At 35.1% G+C, this 22,784-nt stretch overlaps 4 protein-coding genes across 9 annotated transcripts; 1 reads left to right on the top strand and 3 right to left on the bottom strand.

Moving 5' to 3' along the window:
- Positions 1 to 732: 732 nt before the first annotated feature.
- On the bottom strand, positions 733 to 9,510 carry LOC119631869 (sodium- and chloride-dependent GABA transporter 1). 5 transcript variants are annotated; one of them, XM_038024407.1, is made up of 6 exons: positions 9,096 to 9,510; positions 7,086 to 7,313; positions 6,600 to 6,831; positions 3,274 to 3,419; positions 3,080 to 3,216; positions 733 to 2,628 (listed from the first exon to the last, which is right to left on the bottom strand). In XM_038024407.1, the coding sequence occupies exons 2-6, from the start codon at positions 7,164 to 7,166 to the stop codon at positions 867 to 869; spliced, it is 2,358 nt and encodes a 785-aa protein (XP_037880335.1). In that variant the 5' UTR covers positions 7,167 to 7,313; positions 9,096 to 9,510; the 3' UTR covers positions 733 to 866. The 5 variants fall into 5 exon arrangements, with proteins under 5 accessions (XP_037880335.1, XP_037880336.1, XP_037880337.1 ...); XM_038024408.1 differs by having other exon boundaries at positions 7,086 to 7,202; XM_038024409.1 differs by lacking the exon at positions 9,096 to 9,510 and having other exon boundaries at positions 7,086 to 7,202; positions 7,260 to 7,278.
- Positions 9,511 to 14,780: 5,270 nt separating this feature from the next.
- On the bottom strand, positions 14,781 to 18,828 carry LOC119645039 (exocyst complex component 1). 2 transcript variants are annotated; one of them, XM_038044838.1, is made up of 8 exons: positions 18,758 to 18,828; positions 18,030 to 18,696; positions 17,748 to 17,975; positions 17,236 to 17,688; positions 16,814 to 17,183; positions 16,619 to 16,757; positions 16,051 to 16,558; positions 14,781 to 15,989 (listed from the first exon to the last, which is right to left on the bottom strand). In XM_038044838.1, exons 2-8 carry the CDS (start codon positions 18,681 to 18,683, stop codon positions 15,642 to 15,644), a joined length of 2,700 nt encoding a protein of 899 aa, XP_037900766.1. In that variant the 5' UTR covers positions 18,684 to 18,696; positions 18,758 to 18,828; the 3' UTR covers positions 14,781 to 15,641. The 2 variants fall into 2 exon arrangements, with proteins under 2 accessions (XP_037900766.1, XP_037900767.1); XM_038044839.1 differs by having other exon boundaries at positions 16,817 to 17,183.
- Positions 18,829 to 18,909: 81 nt separating this feature from the next.
- LOC119645044 lies at positions 18,910 to 19,557 on the top strand. Its single transcript, XM_038044850.1, has 3 exons — positions 18,910 to 19,070; positions 19,174 to 19,340; positions 19,408 to 19,557. The coding sequence occupies exons 1-3, from the start codon at positions 19,025 to 19,027 to the stop codon at positions 19,462 to 19,464; spliced, it is 270 nt and encodes an 89-aa protein (XP_037900778.1). The 5' UTR covers positions 18,910 to 19,024; the 3' UTR covers positions 19,465 to 19,557.
- Positions 19,546 to 22,736, bottom strand: LOC119645043 (DNA-directed RNA polymerase III subunit RPC7). Its single transcript, XM_038044849.1, has 3 exons — positions 20,187 to 22,736; positions 19,996 to 20,124; positions 19,546 to 19,936 (listed from the first exon to the last, which is right to left on the bottom strand). Exons 1-3 carry the CDS (start codon positions 20,331 to 20,333, stop codon positions 19,574 to 19,576), a joined length of 639 nt encoding a protein of 212 aa, XP_037900777.1. The 5' UTR covers positions 20,334 to 22,736; the 3' UTR covers positions 19,546 to 19,573.
- Positions 22,737 to 22,784: the final 48 nt, after the last annotated feature.

The following is a 22,784-nucleotide window of genomic DNA, read 5'->3' as shown; positions in this document are numbered from 1 at the left end:
CGATGCTTAAGTCCAAGGATCATCATGTACTTGATTCAAGGTCTTTATGTAAAGCTTATAATCACGCCATTTGGCTCTGTAGCTTGTTCTATTATTATAACTATTGATTTCGCGATATGAAAATTGTCTTGTAGAGGTTTATTACCTGCTTAGTGGCATAAGAGGTTGTCCAAGACGAGCCGTCTCACTCGTAAATTCATCGTCTAAAATACAACTTCTTAATATGTTAAACGGAATGACAGAATTCTTACATATCATTACTTCCGTCCGTACATTATAAGTTAAGAGGGCACACTAGATTTCTGATTTGCATATAAAAGTTTTGCAAAATTGTATAGAATTCATTTTTAGAACATATAACAATGTACTTAGGGATAGTTTTATGAATAGAAATGGGAGCAAGAATCAAATCAAATGCAAATCATTTACTTAACATAGTATTTGTTTTAGTTCAACTTAGAGAGAAAATATAAGTTTTACTACTTCCACCATCAGTGATTGATGAAAACGTCTCACATTTCTTTTTTCGACTATATAATTACCATTTTCTTAAATTCGTATATTTTTTAGATAGATGTAAGATAATCAAATTGACATCTCATTGATTTTTCTATATATGGTTAAGCATTTTATTCTTCAAGAATTGCTTGTTATTTTAATTCATTTACATTATTATAAAAAATATTATTGTATTATTAAAAAATATGTTGTGTATGTGTGTGTGTGTGTGCATGTGTGTGTGTGTGCATGTGTGTGGATTAAAATGTGGATATAATTAACTAAGTGTAAAGGCGGTATTTTATAAAATTATTTTTTTCATATTTTATTTTTTTCAATAAGAAAATTGAGTCGTTATATGCAGGAAATCACAATTCAGTCGAATACTCTCTTGGATCCATTGCGAATTTTCTCCAGCATATATGTTCCGCGTTCACGTCAATTGGAGCACTTATACTGGAATATAACGATTTCGATCCATTGATCGAAAGACAATGATTTTTTGTCCGCTTCGAACAGACAATGCGGTTAGCGTAACTACCATTATTTTCTTGGGAGCCAGTGGATCTCGCGAAAGAGTTAATGAAACCTTCTTTGGGTGATTCGATTTCAGCGCGTATAGAATCCAAACTCGCGCCGTTTTGTGAACGTCTAATAAACATAACTTCTTTATTATGTTTATTAATAATTTTAGCCGATGAAGCACAAGTATCTATATATTTATCTGATGAGCTTATATATGGCTTTTGACATTCCAATGTTTGTTGTTTCTGCTGGCTCTGTTGGTGAGCATTTACAACTTGTTGCATCGATGAGCAGCGCGAATAACGTAATTTCTTAAAATCGCCAGTTGCGGATGACATACCGAAATGCTTACTTAAGCTAATGTCCTTTTCTATCATTGAACTTCCACAAACAGGTCTGCTGTAATTAGGTGAATTAGTATCAGATATCCACTGCTGCTGGATTACACCAGATTCAGGCGTATATTTTTTATATTTGGTATATTGATCAATCCTAATAGAACGTGTGTAATCTTTAGTACCACGACGCCGAAAAGTGAAATCTCTCTGACCAGTATCTTGGCAAACCGAACGCCACTGCTTCCAGGCGCAACGTGTTAAAGGATCTGCCGGCCCCCATTCTTTCGCCGATTTGGAAGCTTCGCAAATCATCCCAAAGAAATTGTATTCAACTTGTCCGAAAATTTCCACACATGCTATTATAAATACAATAAATAACACAAACAATATCGGAGCCCAACGGGGCATTATCTCCGACAATATATCGTATTGGTCGTCATCTGAACACCACCAAACTAAAAGAATCGTTAAAATGGCTGGACATACATACCACAACCACATCCAACCTTTGAAAATTGGACGACCTATTGAGAATTCCAAGTCGATATAAATGTTCTTCGCACCATAGATCCATGTAATAGCAATGAGATCAAAAATTAAAGCAGTTATCACCATCGTTCCCACGATTCGGGCATCCAAAATTCGCGCTATATAAAATCGAGGCGATGAAAACGATATAATGGTTGCCAGCAAACCAGCTAAGCTTAGCATATAATTTGGACGTCTTGGCACTAAATGGGCGGCAGTATAAATACTTGATACTAATGACATGAAACATGTCATTATCATTAACGTGTAAATAAGCGAGGGCAAAAGCTTTACGCATAACTCATAATGCGATTTATCATACAACACGCGATCGTATACAGCAGTCAAAGGCTTTAATTCTTCAATCAGGAAAGATCCATTTACCGAATGATCGAACTGTATTATAAATAAGGTAACAGCTACAGCACTGATTAATAAATTGAAGCACACGTATATCACTGAGGTGCGCACAGCATCGCCTTTATACAGATACTTTCCCGTTAGCATGGGTAGTATACCAAAGCCGCAATTCATAGCAAATACAATTTGCATCAAAGCGCTAAACCATAAATTGCTATCTCTGAGATTCTGTTCAGTAAATGGCCATAGCTGAGGGAAATAAGGCTCGGTTTTGCCCAAAGAATTGTGCAACTCCCAAACCGTAATGATGCACAACAACAAAACTCCTAGCGAACCAATAATGAATAATATGCGATGCAATACGTGGCTGTTGTACGTGCTACAGCAAATAGACAGGTACATATAAAGAGTGATTATCTAATTTTATACAAGGAAGATCTCTAATTTCGCCTTAGGGCGAATCTTGCCTACCCACCACCTTAACAATTTCCCGAATAATATTTGACATGCTGACAAATATTTAAATAATTGAAAACAAGTGAATTGTTTGTCTACTAGCTTTTGCTGAGCGAGTCCAATTTTGTAGGGTTCAATTTTCCTTCAAGCTTAATATGGATTGTTCTATATCAAGTACTTCGTACTTTGATAATCGCAGAAGCAAATAGACATAAAAACAAAGAGTTGCTTAAGGATTGATACTATAATACATTTGGTCTGATAGAGAATAAGAAACTTTTAAAACTATAAAGTACAAATTAATATATATCTCTATGTCGCATTGGAAGGTAGAAAAATTAAATAAATACAAACAATGCTCTTTCGTGTCGTACCATAGCATTACGATTGTCCATAGTACTAACAAAGCTATCGATAAAACTCCAAAGAAGAAAGGATTTTCCCAGAATGGCGTTAAAAATGTTTTCTGTAAACATTCCTGGCCGCTGTTATTGGTCAAAGCGTAACCATCCTGAAAGATAAATTGAGATAACATTAGTGAAATAAGTGGGGACCAGCGTCAACTTACCGATGATATACGCAAAATTCCTATACACTCTTTAAACGGCATAGAATTAAACGTAAACATTCCTATATACGCCGTAGCGATAACCGCGTGCAATGACAACCAAACTGTTGAGACCCAGGATGCAAAACGACTAATTATACAAGCCCCTACAATAAAAGGCATAAAGTAATTAATCAGCTTTTTCATTAGCCTTTCTATTCATCCAGCACAGGAAATTTCAAAAATTATATATATATATATTCTTAATAAGCATGTTTGCATGTCTGTCTGTCTATCAGCCTGTCGTTCTGTTAAATTAACTAATCCATTTTTCCTAGAAGAGAGCGTTTAGTCAAAAAAGTCAATGAAATATATTCGTGCGTCCGCTTTTTTGATTTAAAAGGACGAAATTTAGATCTAATTTCGGTTCGGAACTTTAAATTTAAATTTTGACATGTACGTGCAAGTTGGTATTAAGGCATCATTTAATTCCCATTGAAATTTACAGAACAGCTGATTTGAAATGGTTTTGGACCGTCAGAGACGTAAGTGAAAATTCGATTTGTAAACCTCGCTACTGTCTATTCTCTTTTCCTGCCCAGATTGGAATGCAAAACACAAAAGTAATCAAAGGAAAGTAAGTAAACAGAAACGGAGGAGTAAGTATGAAGAAAAACAGACAATGTAAGCCCACATAACGCATATTTAGTGAAGTTCGTTTTTTTGTCAAAGACATTGTTCTTCTTATTATTATTGTTCATCTTTTCTCGTCACAGAATAGAAGCAAAAATTTTTTTAAAAAAGTGTATACAAGTCTATCGAGCTGTAAAAGTTTTAGTTTTTTTTTTTTGAAGTTTGGTAATGTTTGGCTGAAAACGTATTACAGTGCCCATACCTATTCTTATTTTGTTTGGGTGTATCTGTGCTTATTTGGGCAGAGTCTGTCTGAATTTGCCTTCGCTATATTTGAGCATGTCTTGCTGTTTGTGGAAGAAGGTGTTGATGAATGCACAAGTAACTGTCTCCTTTGCCTCTTATGGTAAATGCTTTCATACCGGATGTGCGAAGAGTTCGCGAAAAGAATGCTAATTGGAAATTTGAAACTCTACAATAGCTGGACTGATTGCAAGCGATTTTCGGGAGCTATTTCTACCCCAGCCAATTCAACCGGTTGTCGACTAAATCACTCGGAACTTCAACATGATCTTTCAAGAGTTGTATCAGTCATCGTTGACGAGAAGATTGAAAATATAGGATTCAAACTCGAGAAGATGTTTAACCCTCAAGCCCAGCGGCCGTGACCGTGATGAGGGTTGCGCTAGTCCAAAAAAAAAAAATAAATAATCGTTGAAAATAATGCATAACCGATTTGTTCGACATATTCATCGTGCAGATATTATCATATCAGATTGGCCCGGTCAACTTGAGAATGTTTCAGTGCCCGTAATTAAAAATTTGATTGCCTTAATGGAACATCAGCATCAACTTTTGCACTCACTTAAATAAAAAGAATGACATCTTCGTGAAATTTAACAGAGTGCCTGTGAGGGGTAAATTTTAGAAAAAATATCTTTCAACGCGCACTATCATTCTTTCTGACATCATTGGAGACGAGATGCGTTCGCGGGTCTATATCAATGAGCTTCTACCGCCACTTTGCCAGGTGCTGAGCTTTTTTTGCCGGAAGATGAATAATAATGGAAAGCATTCGCCCAAAGAGAATCTTACAACTATAAAGGTACTATGCTTTCGTATGATTTTCACACGTTTCTGAACAGGTACAACGAAGTCTTATCTTTCTCGAACATTTTGTTTACCCTTCTTATTACATCTTATGTAACTTGGATTGAAGTATAGTTAGAGTAACAGTGAAGTGAGCTACAGACCATATACGCCGTTATAACGTTAATAAATTTATGTAAATTAAACTGATTTCGTGGCTCTGTTGCAATCACCTTTCTTAATAAATTGCTCATATTGTTGTTGTCATTTTTAATCTTTGTAATAGTCATCTTGCTCTACTGTTACCACACATTTTTATGCAACTAAATTCGAATCTTCGACCAATTGCCAGCGACAAATTCTTTCGGAGCTGCCTCAAGTATGATGGTATTAATATTAATTCTGCACATTTGAATTGCCAAGGTATTAGTCGTTCTAACATGTCTACGAAACTGGATGGGCTGGGTAATTTTCTTAAAGATAATATATTTGATGTTTTTTCCGTAAGTGAAACCTGGATAAAAAGTATATTTCTGATTCTACTATTTGCTTACCTAGATGCAGTTTGTCTAGAAACGACCGACCAATATGCAGAGTTGGTGAAGGTGCCCTACACGTTTCTTCCAAACTTCAATTTAGGCCAGTTGTTTGAGTCAAGAAGAAAGGGATCTGTGGATCTCTTTTCGTTGAACTGAACCTCCATAACAGGAAATTGGTGGCCGGTGTGATCTACTTAGTCAGAGAAGATATAACTGCTTTCGAAAGAATGCAGTGATCTGCTTGCCATGTACCTCAATGTTGTAATAACAAGAGAATTTAATTGCGATTTATTTCAACGCAGTAAATCTTTTAACGTACGGGTCATGTGCTTCAGAAATGGCGTCTGTTGCAGACATAGTCGTTTTCCGACTCATTTAAATATTCAGCAACAATCTATTTCACTTATCGGTTACGCTGTCACATGCGAGAATCTCTCAACTGTACAATGTGGTCAAGCTATTGCCCCCAGTATTACACGTCATTTGTTCATTTTGCCTTCTGCCAGTGTCATTAAAGTTGGACACGACGCCCATTATAAAAACTGTGGAAAGGCTAACATTAATGCAAACATCATTTATTTACGAAAAATTGATTTTAAACCAATATATTTTTCAAATCGCATGGACTATCAACTCGAACTTCTAACCAGACTACTGATTCTGATTCATTTGGTAATGGTACTCTTAACTGATCCTATTCACGTAACATCCCGTATGAAAAATCCCTCAAAAATATTGCTTATAACATATGTTTCCAAACCCTTGATCCTATTAGACGCGTACCCGTTGCTGATATATACTCGGATCCAAAGATTTCAGTTACAGACGGCAACTGCTATAGTTGACTCTAGTCGACATTGACCACCAATACAGCATCACATCGTTGCAGCAGCTTCCGAAAATTAGATTGCTGTTGGTACGGTTAAGAAACTATTAAACGGTCCCGGTTGACTGCATGTTCAGCTTTTAAGCGGAACGAAAGCTTATTGGGGAATAAGTGGAAAGTCTCGAAAGCTCCATCTAGATTTGCTCACGTCATGTTCCGTATCTCACAGGTGCGTTTTATGGATTTGAATACATACTCACCTTTAAATATTGGTGATGCTCTCCACGTATGCGCGGCTTCTTGACCCAAAAATTGCCCCATTGATATTTCCAACAACACAATTGGTAAACCAACTAGAAATAGTAAGACAACGTACGGCACTAGGTATGCCAAACCAAACTTATCCAATTCTCTGGGGAAACGAACTACGTTCGCGTACGTTACATTTAAGCAAATACACAAAATCAAACCACGACACACTGAGAACTTTTTCTAAAAAAGACAGACAAAAAGCATAAAAATAAAAGGTGATGTTAGTATTCACTAGATGGTAATTTTTGCGACAATGTTTATCAAAAATTTTACAAAGACGGACAGATAGGCATGCCTAGATCGAAGCTTTCTTTTTGGTGTTCCCAATGATTTTACAAAATGGCGATATACCGCCATCCTTTGGTAGCGGCTATAAAAGTGTTTGTTTCTTTATTGGTTTTCTTTTCTTTTTTAATCATTGTTTTAGCACTTACTTCCCGGCAATAGCGGAATGGCACATCTTCGTGCATAACGTGCAGGTAGTCTGCTAAATATTTTGCTGTTGGCATCTCCATTTGAGAGGCCACTTGTGGCAGTGCAAGCGTCGTACACTAAAAGAAATTTCATTTTTTTTTTTTCAGTTCTTTATATAACATTTATTCACAAACACATTGCGGCTTAAATCCTTTTCATAAATCTTGCTTTCAATATTTGCCGGGAAACTGTAATTAAACATAATGTTTCTGGCTTTATGTGTGATAAGTTCGTATAATATATAAGTAGAAAAGACAAAAATACAATAAAAAAAATAAATTTTCCTGCTTTATAATGCGAAAAGGTCGCGTCTGATGTTTTCTACTTTTAAAATAGAATAAAAATTTTTTGTCGTCATATATGTTCATTTTCGCTAAGAGTACAATATTTACAAATACTACACAGTTGAGCAGACAGGCAGATGGGTAGACGAAGAGACGGACTTGCTTAGCTGCATTCTAAATTCGAAACTGGCCAAGAATTTATATACTTTATGGGGTTTTTGAAGCTTGTTTCTGCGCCTCATAAAGGTATTGAAAAAGCAATTAAATTTTGATACACTATAGTATTGAGTAGGTGTGGTCAATGTTAACAATTTTTATAGGTATTATAGCATCACCCATAGCATATGCATTCAACTGTTTGTACATATATTTGCTATAATTTATGAGTAATGGGCAAAAACCATTTCTTTATACCTTTTGAAAAGCAGAGTTGTTCTAAGACTGCGTGGTACTGTGGGCGTGTCCATCAATAGATTTGGCCCATTTTAAGTAACAAATAAACTTGAAATCGATGGCTTCACTTTTGTGACAAATACTTACAACAGACCGATTTAGAATTTGAAATTGATATGGGGTACATATACATATATTATTTTTGGGTTATCCGACGCTTCGTTCTGGGCGTTGCAAACGTTTTGACAAAATGAATATACCCTCACCCTCCGATAAACGGTTATAATTAATGAAAAAGTTATCATCCTTTCTTTATATTTTTCAAATCTCTTATCGATTTGATAGCTCACATTTTGAGATATCAATAGATTATTAGACTTATCGCTACTCGATTCCGAGACTCACAATGCGTGCAGATGCCGTCTGAAAATGTATCATCTAAGAAAAGTATTTGTAATTAAACATAATTGGACAATCGAGATTTATAATCACCCTAATAACTAATTAGATAAAATATTTACTTTAATTATCTTAAAAATGGGGACAATAAACGAAAAAACTTATGCTTTCGTAAATTCGCCATAGATGATGGAGCGAAACACTCCCGGCTTTTCTAAGCTTTTTTATTTGCTTTTGCGATCCTGCGTAAGCATTAACCGCATTACGAATGCAGAAAAAATACTTGACAAGTAAAACATAGGAGGTGTTTTTTCAAATATGGATCGCTACGCATTCTCGTGATGCATGAAATTAGCGTACATAGACTGCTCACTGCAAAATGATCAAAATATCACGGAAATGGTTCCCCTCTGTACTACTCGTGATTATCATTAACCTGTATTGAAGAATATTTTAGACTCGCAGTCGACACGACAATCGTAGCCTACAGATCAGGTACAATTCCGTATATTCAAGTGCGTGTACAAAACAGCGATTGTTTAAGCAAAATTTTTCTAGGTACGTGAATAAGCAAAACTCTGCGCCGTTTGGAATCTCGAAAGCCTGAGAAAAGTAGTAGTAGTAGTAGCAGCCTCTTTAAGCACAACTAAGGACTAGCTTAAGTTTTTGGGCTGACACTGTCAGTCATCATTTCAATTATTCGAAAATCCTGCTGCTCGACCGTTATTGTGAATGGAAGCGCTACAAACTGTGCTGGGTGGCATCATTAGCGCCAATGAATTGAGGCGCCATCTGTCACGCAGCAAATCAGATAATGACTGTGGACGTGCAATTATTTCAACCGGATCTTCAAGCAACAATTCAAGCACTAAAAGATGACGATCCATTACTAACCTCAAAGCTTTTACCTTAGATTAAAATAAAAATTTTATCACTTTTCATGGATATATTGTTTTTTGTTTGATTTAAAGCGACACCTCGTGTTGGAAAGCTCCATGCGAGCGGGTTTAAACGTTTAAATGCTCGAACATGATGGAAGCAATTAGCAATTTAACGCCAAAAAGGAATTATCATTTATTAAGAAGGAACAAGTTAAAGTGCAAACTTCTGGATAGATAATGGACTAAGATAATTTAAAACTGTCAAGCGTTTGCATAGCGAATTGCTAACACTCCACGAACTTGCTGACGAAGTGTTTAATATCGAAAGATTGTGGATTACAAATCACATAAAAAGATGTGTCCACATTTCTTCTAATTTTATTTGAAAAATTATTCTTATATACTTTTATTAAAATAAATTGAATAACACATAAATCCACGAAAATCGCACTAAACACTTTTCTCGCCCAATACACGCTCTCATTAATGCAAAACTGAATGTATATATATATATATAGACATTGCTTTGCTATCGAAAACTCAAGTCTGCTTGCAAAGACTGTCTTAGCTTTGCAGTTGAAAACTAACTTTAAACTAGCAGTAGAAAATAAACACCGTTCAGATATATGCATACAGATTAGATTAGCACGTTCGCATATACAATGTAATTTTTCATTCACTGAACAGTGAACCAACGACGCGAATCCAATCTTCTTGGAACAATATACCGAAAAAAAAAAAAAAAAATGCAGAAAAAATTCACCATCACGTCGTTTATATTAGAAAACTTGTTATAATACATGTATTCGACGTACCAACCAATTTGCGCCACATATATTTACCAGAACCATGTAAAAATGCTATGATAAAATACGCGCATTACCGAATCCCAGATGCCCTTTCATCTATCCATCTAACTTAAAAATAAATCGCACTGTCTCGCGCCAATTCATCGATCTCTGGACTGTCTACCGTGAATATTCGATATTGCAGCCTTCTTTACTTGCTACATCGTATGGCACACCTTTCTTATAGATGTGACAACCCGGAATCACGTTCATGTCTTTTGCAAGCCATTCCTGACATTTCAGATGCTTTTAGTACCTAGAGACAAAGCTTACCTCTGAACAAGGTACATCTACGCGTGCACAAAATTGTGTTAAATGATTGCCTTTCGGAGCCGCGCTTTACTAGATAAAGCTCAAACATTGAGATCTTGATTGCAAAAGTGGATAGACCGTTAAGCATAGTTTATATGAATCGCATCTGAAGAATAGTTCCGCGAATAAACATATTTCGTATTCTCAACATATACATGTTTTGATGCTTTCCTTTGGCGAAATCTAAAGCTCAATATTTTTATTGTCGCAGAAACATATGAATAACAAAATCGGATTTTCTTAGATAAACACAATGAATACTTATGTAAGGGTACGACTTTTTTTTTTGTGGCTGTTACGAATGGCCTGAAAAATTTGATATGCTTTCATCTTTCGATGATAGGTATAAAAATGAAATGAAAATGTAAGTATATGTAATGGCTGTGTATTTGTGTTCACGTGAGCCTCAACTTTCTCAACACTTTTCCGAATACGTTTTTTTTGTTTTATTCATTGACTCGTGGTTCGTTCACATTTTAAGTTATAAGCCAATGTTATTATATGTTTCTTTTTCTCTTAACAGCGTGTAAATTGGTCACAGTGAGCGCAGACAGCTTTCCTCCATATTTGAAAGTTACGAAGAACAAATACAATAATTACATTCATTCGTTTTGATAACATTTGAGAACATATATATATATCTAAATATAAATAATAATACGTTCTGTGCTTTTCACACCTCTTAAGCGTCTTTGAGAATACTGACGTTACTTAGTAGCGTCATCAAATGTCGCTAAGTTGAATTTCTTAGTCAATGGGCTTAACTCTTAAATCTATTCAGCGTAAATACTTTTCTGATTCCCTGCGAATTAAGAATTGCGACACGAGCGAATGAATACACCGACAGATAGAATAGGCTATGCCAACGTAATAAAAACAGTTATGCCTTTTTTTTTGTACGCTGACTATATACGTTATTCTGTCACGAGGGTTTCAAAAGATTGACTTTGAAACAGCTACTAATATTATCTGTCGAAAAGACTTTTTTATTTATTAAATATATGTTAAACTCTCAAACTAATCGAAGCCTTGATAACCGTATAAAAGATCCACCAAATAATTGAAAAAAAAAAAGAAGGAAATTCATAGAATTCATCGAAATGCAAAACAATGCTACGTCAGATATTAAAAGATTTATGAAAGCTCAGTCGAACGATAAAAAAATTCAGAACAGAAAAAATTTCATTACTTCAAATCACAATAGGAATAATGAATTTTCGTAATTGTGTGTGTGTTATGTTACATTTATAATGGCGTAATCATTTGAAAATGTGAACTCGGTTTTGCCATGTCCATCCGTCCGTTTATTGTTCCACACATTGGTGTGCTTGTATAGCTTTTTTTTAATACTTTGACAATTGAAATACAAAAGTAACACATAATATATATGCTCCACAAAGCTTCATTATCGGCCAACCACGCCATACAATACGCTACTATCACCTGCACCTAGTTTTAAATTAAAACTTGCTTCGATTAGGTGTGTGACGCGCCGAAAATAAACAAAAACCACAAAATTAATTATGAAAAGTTTTTTCAGTGTATGTAATTTTTTTGTGCCGATCACCAAAGGATGAGGAGTATATTCATTTTGTCAAAATGTTTGCGACGCCGAGAAAAAAGTATCAGAGATTCAACGAAATTTATAAATTCTTGATCACCATCGAATTCTTAATCGATTTAAGCATGTCTGTCCGTCTGTCTTTCTGTCTATGTAATATCTATTCTAAATATTGTCCTCGCCGCAAAAACTTAGCTACCAACTGTAAGTTTAGAAGCTCTCACAAGCCGCTTGGTGTTGAAAACAGGCTACATCGGCCGAGAAACGCGCCTGCAGGAACGCGAACACCCCTGCTTTTTAAAAGGAAAAAATACATTGATTTTTTGCTAATTAGTCATCAACTACAACGGGCAAATGTACACAAAAAAAGGAATGTAAATTTTATGAGCGACCACATAGCACCTGTACAAAAATAGACAAAGCTAACCGCGCCCACTCAATATTATAGTGTATCAAAATTAAATTTTTTTCAATAGCCTTATAATGCGCAGCAGAAAACTTCATAAGCCCCATAAAGTATATAAATTTTTGGTCAGTCTCAACTTTGAAATGTACCTAAACATGTCCGTGTGTCCTTCTATCCGTTTTGCGCAACTGTGTAGTGTCGGTAATTAACATTTTCCAGTTAGCGAAAACGAATTTGAAAGTGGCCTAAACTTTTCAAAAGACATGCCTACAACGTCCACGGGCCTATGCGAGAAAAACTTTATTTTGGGAACAGAAAAGATCAACCGCCCACATGCCCTTTTATAGAGCATGAAAATTGAGTTCTTTTGCTGTTTTTGTCTTTTTAAGGATAACGGTAATGGGTATAGAAGATTCGGTCAAATATAATTTTCTTGCTTGCTTTTTCTTAGGAATGGGAAAGAGTTTTATATCATTTCCTAGTTGGAGATAATAACTAGTAAGCCCGGCATTATTTTCTGACACAATATTTAGCAATAAATTCCTTCTAATCGTTGTAATGTCGTTTTTGCTTACGACTGAAAATGAACCCAGCTTTTGAAATAGTATTTTACTATACCTACTTTGTATTACCCACTCATTTAAAATTTATCACAACCGATCCAAAGTTTTCATACTAATTCAGAATGCCGAAATACTAAGTCACTTTTGCTGACGAATTTTAACAATTACAACTTTTCAGAATAAGAGTAGGGAGTGGTCGAAAAAGTGGATCGATCCAAACAATTTTCAATAGCGTTCGTCCTTGGCTCAAAACACGTCACTGTACCAAATTTCCTCCAAGTATCTTAAAAATTGCGACCTGTAAGTTGAACACAAATTTACGCAGATACACCTAAGAGGGATAGACGGGCAAACAGGCTTAGATCAATTCAGATTATAATTCTGAATCGATCGGGATAATAAAAGCTGGGTCTATCTTAAGCCCTTTAGCGTGTTACACACGATCGCACTAACTTACTATACCATGTACCACATGTGATGTGTGGGACCAATATATACAGTTCTGTGCTTTTAAATGAATATGCGCGGTGGCATACATACATGTTAATTGTATACGAAAAACGAAAAAGGTCAACGATTAGGTAGGAAATATAGCTGATGGAACATGAATTAAAGAAAATTCTATTATAGGAATAATTTACTTTTATTTAACGTAGTAAATTTTCAAGCACATATATATAACATATTTTATGCAATTTTCCTTATCTCATATGAGTTATTATACAAGGCGCGCTACCTATCTATTTCACATGATTATTTCCCCAGAAGATATTCCAGGCTTGTTCTCTATAATTGTCTTTAACTTAAATATAACGTGGGATCCAAAACAATTAGAATGTAATAACAATGAATAAATAAATACTTAAAATATTAAAAATCCGTCCTTAATCCTAGCTTAAGCCAACTAAAGTTTCTTTTATTCTTCCCAATTGTACACACTCCATCGGCCTGTTACTGAGCCAAAAACTTCAGATTTTTGTGCAATACATCTATGTTCGCTGAAGTCATCGTCCCTTGTAAACTGATTTTTTGTTACTTCCCTAATTTTATCCAAAATTAACTTTCTAACACCTAATTCATGTTGGTTTTCCCCAATATTCGGCTTGGTACCTTCCGTGTTGACACCGGTATATCTTATCAAAACTGCATCTATATCATTTTGTAATTATGGTAATTTAACACTGAAATGTTGTATAAAAATTTCAGACAGACCGCCTGTCGGGAAATCTCCCTTGGTCATGGAAGGCAAACATTTATCGCTAAGCATTTTTTCAAGATATCTGCATATATGATATATCCTGAAAACTGCCTGTCTCTGTTGTCTCGCTTGCTTCTTTATAAACATGTTAGATGCACCTGTTTCATCATCACAACTAATATTAACATCGCTTTCTACTATAAATGTGTCGTCGTTGACGTCCTTACCACTTAAGTAGTAATGTGCTGTCAGTGTGTATACGTCCGCAAGCCCTTCTTCATTAACCACTTGTAGGTTCTCTATTATGGACTTTCACCGATATGTAGTCCAATTTAAGAACATATCATCGTTCTCTTCGCAGTTCAAATATCATTTGTCGAATTGTGAACAAAGAACAAAGTTTATCGACGTACCATGAAATACATGTTTTTAATTCTATATTTGACTTAATCCACTAACACTTTCAAATTTTTATTTACATATATTTATATTCATTTTTTTCTTACTACTCAAATTTTGTTTATTTATATTTATATTAAATTTCTTTTCTCTTACATCATTTCTTACGCCAGGCAAGCAAAGCTAAGCCACTTAGATTCAGCCAGTTAAACAGACGAGGCAGTGAAATATTTCATCTGTTGACTGCGGTTTCATACTTAGGTGAAAGCGTACAATGGTTGATAACCATACAGCGTGTGTATGCAAAGATGTTAACCAATATGCATGTAGTAGACATGAAATTAATCAATGTGAATGACGTGAATTCGAAGGTAGATTGGATTTGAGCGCGAACTCACAATTGGGAAATTATTTTCTACAATTATTTACTCCAGTTAATGGTATCAACGCATACACCAACATAATAGCTGAGGAGATTTTGATATAAAAAATGAAAAAATTGAAAATTATATTTGCCAATAAGTTGGCAAATATAATTTTTCTAGGCATAAAAATACGAGCAACAAAGTAACTGGCGTTTCATGTAAAAAAGTAAAAAAAAATCAATCGTCAATGGAATAGGGCCTAACGAAGGGAGTAAGGATTTTCAGAAAAACGGTAAATGCCAGTCATTTAGAAATAAATGCATTGAAAGATTTTGGTAACCAATAAAGCTTCACCAATGAATGTTACATGGAAAATTTTGATCCAATACAATTTCAATTAAATTGAAGACATTTGTTACCCTTTCGACAGATCAAGTAATTAATGTGCCTACTTTCGCCACACTGTTGATGTTGCTTCCCTACAGAATTCGTGTTTGCATTCAATATGATTCGCATAGCGAATCCTACAGTTAAGAAACGTAATGCTGACATGAAAATTAAGAAGGAGATGTAAGTCCGACCAAGCAATGGTATATAGAAATTATCTCGAACTAAACTTTCCTTCTTTTCAATTGAACGCAATATTGACTTGAACGGAGATAAACTCGCGATTTCTATTACTTTCGAAACTGAAAATATCAGACGAAAGCTGAGAAGTGAGGGAAAACTATTACACAATCCGTTCATCACAAAATGTCAATCAAAAAAAACTACTTTTATTATGTTATTTGATTATTTGTAACTATGTTAATCGAATTGAAATGATGTATTGGTTTAGAATTTTAATATGAAGTGTGTGCCCTTCAACTTAATGCGTAATACCAAATACCTTTAAACACTGTTCACCTTAATGTGAACGGGCAATATCTGAAAAAAAATTTAATATGTCCTGTATGTTAAATTCTAAGCTAATCATAGCACCAGCATAACATTTTTGTATACGTTCCTCCAAGAATTTGTATTGTTCAATGAACTCCTCTTGCATGGCATGCCAAACCACTTGCAATAAATTCTCTTCTTCACACAAGTGCTTCTCTACCTTTTTATAGAGATTTTCCAAGCCTTTTTTCACTTCACGTGCCGGATATTGACTGATAACTTTACGCAATTCTTGTTTGGAAAACGCCATTTGGTAACTGATTTCAGTTTCCTTAACACCTTGAGCAATTTTTTGCTGGACACCTTCAAAGAAGAGCTAAATAGGTATTAATCTATATAGTAATTTTCGTTCTTTACATTGTGAATGGTTCGCTTACATTAAGTTTCTCCAGTGGTCTACCAAAATATTGTATTACATAAGCATTGAGTGCATCATTGTAACGTGTTTTCGCCTCTTTTTTGTACTCATCTAAACCTGGTATTTTTAATTGAGCTAACAGTGAATACATGTGATGATAGTTTTCCATGCGCACCACATGCGCCGGTGTTTTCGGATGCTCTTTGGCATGAATATTAATGCCCTCAAATATTGCACAAATCAATTGTATATATTTCTCCATATCAGTGCGGCGTGTGGATTTACGAAAAAAATTTTCCGATGTTTGAGAAAAGTATTCGAAGTTCTCAACATATGGCAAAATTCCACACTTAGAACGTTTCGGTACTTTGGCATCACGTATAGATTGTAATTGTTGTTGCATGAAGCGATCGAAATTGCGCTTCACCTGAACAAGTACAGAAGCGAAGGTCATGCTTAAAAATGAATGCGTATCTTGAGCTGACATAACATGCTGTGTCAAACGTTCCAATACATACAAAGAATAACTGCGAGGTAATTTTCTATGAAAAGGATTTTATAACAAAAAAAAATAATTAAAAACTTACAAACAATCGAAACGCTCAAAGCTTTGTATAAAGCTAACCAATTCTTGCTCTAAACATCCGAACAGTGTATTCATTAATTTACGTATTTCTTCGTTGATTTGGCGATCAGCTTTTTTTTGGGTAAAGGAGGCAACATTACCTATCAATTACTAGAATAAATTGTATTACTTCTAAATAAATTTGAATAAAACTTACAACCTGCCTCGCCAGCAAGTGAAGTTGCTGACGGTGAAATTAATAGGAGCTGTGACAGGTCAACTGTTCTATTCATTTCATCAAAAGCATTCGATTTTGTAGGGGGGCTTACAGCGTCAGTTTCAAAAAAATCAATACAAAATTCTTGTTCATTCAAAGCTATGCGCTCCAATTGAGTTAAAACCTTTTCTAGAACGGCATCAAAACGGCCACGATCACTGACGTCAACACCAGAAGCCCATTGTTCCTTATTTACACCTAACGTACCGTAGGGAGCTGCTGAAATAACCGTTCTTTTAGAAGTAGAGGTCGTAGAAGCATCTAAGTCTTCGCGTGAACCGCGTAATTTTTCTGAGATTTGTAATTTGGCCTGCAATTATACAATTATAATGATTTACTACAAAGTTTATCTCGATTCTTACCAAAGTGAAAAAATTTCGTATATCGCGCTCATAGATTTTACTTAATGATTTAGTGTAAACAGCTGTTAAACCATCGTAAGTTTTACTATCCATAGCTTTGATCCAGTGCATCAATTCGGTGTATGGCTTTAGCTCTTGATGTATCGACAAATGATTTTTGGATAGAACAATATCTGTAGTGGACAACGGAATATCACCAACTTCATTAGACAAATGTATGAACAAATTGTTTAGGTGTCTGCTAACGGGCCCTAAGAACTTTTGCTTCCATTTTTCAAAACGTTTCATTTGATCTCTTACAGAAACAAGACGCTGTAAAGCAGGATTGATGGTACTATTTAACGCCTGCTGCAAATATTGCGCCGCTTCTATTGCTAACTCTCGACCTTCCGGCGTTTTTAAATTCGGATTTTCGAGTATATGCTGTTGACTTTGTGGCAAATCCAATTGTGTCTGAATAGCATTGAAAAAAATTCAATATACCTTAGATTTCCATATTATTTAAAACTTACAATTATGTTACTTAATTCCTCTTTTAGTTTAATATTATTATTATTAGCTATTTTGATCATAGCATTCTTGCCACCAATCTTTTCCATAGTTTCCTTAGCATGCCCCAAAATTTCCTCATATGAATCTAAACGCTTCTCAAAACGATCTGCTTCACTTATAGCTCTATCAATGTGATCCATCAGTACTCTAACTTGTTTTTCTGATGCTAAGACTGATTGCATATTCGCCTAAAATCAGACCATAATAATTTGGAAATTGCAAAATAAATTTAAACAACATACTCCATCCAAATTGTAAAGTTCGTTAGACAGCTTTTCAATCAGCAACTGGGCATCACGAAACGCACATTCGCTAAACAATTTTGTCAATTCGACTGCTTCCTTTTCTGTAAGTGCAGTGAACTCCGGTAATTCTTCGTCCTCAGTCTCAGCTTCATTTTTGGATCTACCTCCACTGCCATTATCACTACTCTCCGACAACTTCTCCGGTGAGTTTTCCCTTAACCAAATCTCCGGCAAATTACGAAATTCCGCTTTCATTCCGTGACCAAATTTTTGTATTTGTTTATATAAAACTGCCAAAAAATTTTGCCTTTCATGTAAATTTAAAGCATACCATTTGTACAGCTTTTCCACCTGCATGTCAAATTCATGCACATCGAATTGTTCACTGAGCCCATCAACCCATTTTATTTCCTCCAATTGCCAAGTACGTTTCTTTTTGTATTCGCTTTCTTTCTGGTCAGATTGCTTCACTAAGGAAATGGTCACAACTGGCAAAGGCGGAGATGTTGTGGCAATGCACAGATAACAAGCTCGTTTTTTCTTACATGCCTTTGTTACCGTAACTACAGATAACAAACGCTCACCGCATCCATTAAAAAGTTCTTTCTGCAGGATATGCTTGACTTTAGCAAGAGAACCAACCGAAAACATATTGATAGATCGTCTAAAAAAACGTTCAAACAAAATGATTTAAGAATTTTTTCCCAATACAACTAATATAATACTTTATATTGTTTGCTGCCTATATAACTTATGCCCTCCACTATCAGTTATGACAGCTTTTATTTGTCAGCTGACAGAATAGGTGTCATTAAAAAAAGTACAAAAGCAGCAAAGCTATATTTTCCGATTAGTGGCAACATTATTTTTCAATTGCTTTGGGAAATCAAGTTAACATAATCTTTTGATCATCGGTCAAAAAGGTTTGGTTCTTTTCAGTTGCAACCAGTGAAATATATTTATCTTCTTACAAAAACTAAACTTAAGTCGAAATGTTGGTTAAAAATATTGTGACGCGAGGTCTTCTCATGAGAAATGGTAGGGTTTAATATTTTTGATATTACATAACATTTATATATCGAATTTATTTTTACAAAATCTTTTGTTAAAATATAAAATAACTATTATATCATCATTTTAGCTGGTATTTTATCGCGTGCGCTCTATCATGGTGTCGATAAAAAGGTCACAATGAATGACTTGCCAGTACCTTCCGGCGATTGGCAAGAACAAAACTCCAGACAAAACACCGTATATAATACCTATTTAATAGTGGGTGTTTTGGCTTTAGTGGGAACCATCGGTCTGGTTAGTACATTTTGATTTAAAATGCTTAAAAAAAAAAAGAGTTTGTAAAAATTAATTGCATTTTTAGGTCAAATCCACTGGTGTGATTGAACTTAATTACTATCCTCCCAAATCTATAGATTAAAAGAGATAGTTGAAAAATAAATCTTACTTGCAGTTCTTAGGTAAACTGAGAACAATTTGATGAAATAAAACACAATGGGAATAAAATCTATAACTTTAATCTATAAACTTTAATAAACGGGATCATCATCCATATTATCATCTTCTTCATTATAAGCTTCGCCATTGTCAAAATAACTATTACCGTAATCATTCTCTTCATCCATCTCATCATCAACTATTTCCTCTTCTTCCAGTTCTTGGTCTGACTCGGATTTAGCAAGGGTTTCAATGTCGTCATTATCACGCTCCTTTTCCTCCAGTAATTTGAGGCGATTTTCTATATTGGCTGTTCTAGATTGCTTTGGTTTCGTAGCGTCTTTAGCTGTTCTCATCGCCAATTTGCGCGTTTTATTGATAACTTGCAATTCCGATGGCATCAAAAACCAATTAAATTCTGCTTCCGACTTATGCTTATCTTGGTCATTGCAAGTCTTAATGAAAAATGTTTTAACATAGTATGCGTATACGTTATATTATGTAGACACCTTACTTTTTGTTGATAAATCAAGTTTTTATCTGGGTCCGCCATCCCATTCAGTTCCAAATAACATGATGAATCTCTTATATAGGTCAAAAAGCTTTCCTTCCATAAAATTTTATAACTTTGTTCCGCCGTAGTCTGAGTTGATAAATAAATTAGTTTTTAAGTAATCTGTAAAAATGTCTAACAGCGATTCTCACTTCTGAGACTACTGATTTGGTCATTAAGGGTGGGTAGGTCGGAGGAGGTGCCGTTTGTACTTGCGGCATTTCCTTTCCCACACAACCCAAACTTTGCAATTGCTCCTGGGTTAAAGTTCCTGTTTTACCTCTACCTCTACCAGACATCTCTTTATGAGCACTTGTTCAGATACGACTAGTGTTCAAAATTTATTTCTCTTTTAAGTAAAATGATGGCTTCTCTCTGCACTCTTTTCTGCTGTAAAACTCGACTTCAGGCCACAAATTATAATAGACACCAGACCGCCACTTTGGTTTAAAGGAGTCCCGGACAAGTTAGCCCTTCTTTACCATTTGATATTTTCTTCTATGGCAGCTTAGTGCACAACTTTGGTAATGGACAAGAATATTTTTTCGATGAAAAAATAACAAACCGAAACGCCATAGAAATCAAGCATGCGATGTTTGTATGTGTATTAACCCTTCTGCACATGGTTGTATGTAGTAAAAACTATATATAGTATAGAACGCGATATTACGTTTCATTTCACTTTCAACAAATGATAGATTATGAGTTTGGTGAGCTAGCTGCAAGGAGATGGAAAGATGAAGTAATCTATACCATCTATATCGCATTAAGCAAGGCAAAGTAAATGCTTTCGTTTGCTTCGTGAAAGATAAACGAAGGTTAAAGCTAAGATAAAAAAAACCACGATTAAAATATTAACAGCGAATATCTACAAATGTACAGTTTCGTATGTTGAGTTAATAGAGAAAATTAGACTATGACCAAGTAAGAGGCGAGCTGTGAGGGCACTTTTTTGCAAGTGTGAACGAAAGGCTTTCCCTCTTTTTGTTATTGTCTGTTTGTTGTGAAATTGAACTTTTGTGCCTCGTTTTATCAAAGAAACTTTATTGTTTAGTTCGTGATAGAAATTATTATAGATTTATATATTTTACGTAAGCATTTTATCCTATTTTACGCAGAGTTGGTTCCGGCGACATCAACTTTGCTGAACGGCGTACCTTGAAAGCCATTTGGCTGTGAGTTATGTATGGAAACCGCAATTCGAAATTTATTTTGAAGAAAAAGCGACAGTATATGATGACATATAAAAAGATTGGTGATGCACTTAGAAGCTTTAGCGAATTAAGAGTATTAATTAGACAATCGTAGTTAAAAGCAAAGGAAAGAATTAATTTAGTCACATTTCACAAATTTAAAATTTTTTTTGTTGGTTCGTTTGTTTGAAAGCCACAAATTTGTACAGCTTTTTTCTCTTGTTAATGTAACTCTAAATAACCAATGGTAATGCAAAGCGTAAGCTATTTGGTTTACCCCTGATTTGACAGCTTTGAGAGAGCACCTCTTATGCATGCATATAGCAAACAAAGTCAAAGCTTAAAAATTAAGTCTAGTTAACGCCACACATAATCATTGCCTAGATTTTATTGGTGACCGTCGCATTCTGGCTTGTCGCCTGCTTACATGATTACCCTTCCAGTGATATTTGAGTCCTAACGGTCACAGCTGAGTTGTTTTGCAGGGAGATTAAAGCTGAGAGACGTAGAAAATTTTTTCGGATATTTGCAACCTCTTATATAATTAGGTGTTTCTATAAGTGCACAAGGTAAAGAAACTCATGACTAAATTATTATGTATGAAGAATTTTCGACAGTGTATGAAGGATTTCGAACAGTGAAAAACTCCAAGTATTTTGAAATTGGACTACAAACTAACGTAAAGAGATATCACGCAAGAAAAAAATGACCAGGAAAAAAGTTTCATTAGCTATACGCAATGGAAATAAATTATAAAGTAAGTGATCGATATTTATATGCGACCACACTACGCCGAAATTGACTGCAGTAACGCGAATCAGGCACTTTACTAATTAAATAAGACCATGAGTATTCGTTATGAGTAGCGTTATGCATTAACCGCCCAGGCAAACATTTGAAATTTGGCAATATTGTTTGCCTATGCGCCACTTGCACCGATTCCTTTGTAATGTAATCCTTTACCAAAAAACTATTGCTTGCTGATTTTATCTTGACAATGTCTTTTGCTAGCGACCGTGGTTTTGCAGCCAGTCTAATTTGAACAGGCACAGCATGTGCGCGCTGCGACGAAATAATCAACCCAACGAAGTCAAACGAGTATTTTGATCGATTCACTTTCACGATGACTCTCTTTAGAGCTACGTTTCGTGCAAAGAGTTACAGAAATAAAGTCGCACGGTGAAACTGCTCAATTGAAGACACGGGGAGTTTGCTTCTCGACGTTGCCCACTCAGCTCTCGATGGCAATATATTGCTTTGCTATATAGTTCTCTTTGTTTTAATGTATTGTCTAAACTTAATTCCCGAGTAGATATATTCATTGCGTCGTACTTTATGACCTTCACAAAAATGTGTAGTATTGGAATGACAATGCGCATACAAGCTTATTCGCTGCGGCCTAAAATATCTTAATAAATCATCATGTGAAGAGTCATACACTCCACTTCCGAATCTTTGCTATTAGAAGTAATTTTGACGAATAATACTAAGTGAAAAGAAAGATACGCAAAGAGCGATGAAATCCAAACTTGACACAAACGTTGAGCCTTATTTTAC

Source organism: Glossina fuscipes, unplaced genomic scaffold, assembly GCF_014805625.2.
Source record: "Glossina fuscipes isolate IAEA_lab_2018 unplaced genomic scaffold, Yale_Gfus_2 1, whole genome shotgun sequence".
NCBI classification, from domain to species: Eukaryota; Metazoa; Arthropoda; class Insecta; order Diptera; family Glossinidae; genus Glossina; species Glossina fuscipes.
Note: the sequence above shows the minus strand (reverse complement) of the source record. Positions and strands in the feature narration are given on the sequence as shown.

Coding starts and splice junctions, on each gene's coding strand:
- LOC119631869 (XM_038024407.1), bottom strand. CDS start 7,166: ATGGAGATGCCAACAGCAAAATATTTAGCAGACTACCTGCACGTTATG. Junction 3,420..6,599: donor AGCATCACCAATATTTAAAG/GTGAGTATGTAT, acceptor CTTTTATTGTAG/GGGCTTGTATAATTAGTCGT. Junction 2,629..3,079: donor TGGACAATCGTAATGCTATG/GTACGACACGAA, acceptor TATTTGCTGTAG/CACGTACAACAGCCACGTAT.
- LOC119645039 (XM_038044838.1), bottom strand. CDS start 18,683: ATGTTTTCGGTTGGTTCTCTTGCTAAAGTCAAGCATATCCTGCAGAAA. Junction 17,184..17,235: donor TACGAAATTTTTTCACTTTG/GTAAGAATCGAG, acceptor GTATAATTGCAG/GCCAAATTACAAATCTCAGA. Junction 16,559..16,618: donor TTTGAGCGTTTCGATTGTTT/GTAAGTTTTTAA, acceptor ATTACCTCGCAG/TTATTCTTTGTATGTATTGG.
- LOC119645044 (XM_038044850.1), top strand. CDS start 19,025: ATGTTGGTTAAAAATATTGTGACGCGAGGTCTTCTCATGAGAAATG. Junction 19,071..19,173: donor AGGTCTTCTCATGAGAAATG/GTAGGGTTTAAT, acceptor TCATCATTTTAG/CTGGTATTTTATCGCGTGCG. Junction 19,341..19,407: donor TAGTGGGAACCATCGGTCTG/GTTAGTACATTT, acceptor TTGCATTTTTAG/GTCAAATCCACTGGTGTGAT.
- LOC119645043 (XM_038044849.1), bottom strand. CDS start 20,333: ATGTCTGGTAGAGGTAGAGGTAAAACAGGAACTTTAACCCAGGAGCAA. Junction 20,125..20,186: donor CCAAATCAGTAGTCTCAGAA/GTGAGAATCGCT, acceptor TTATCAACTCAG/ACTACGGCGGAACAAAGTTA. Junction 19,937..19,995: donor ACTTGATTTATCAACAAAAA/GTAAGGTGTCTA, acceptor TTTTTCATTAAG/ACTTGCAATGACCAAGATAA.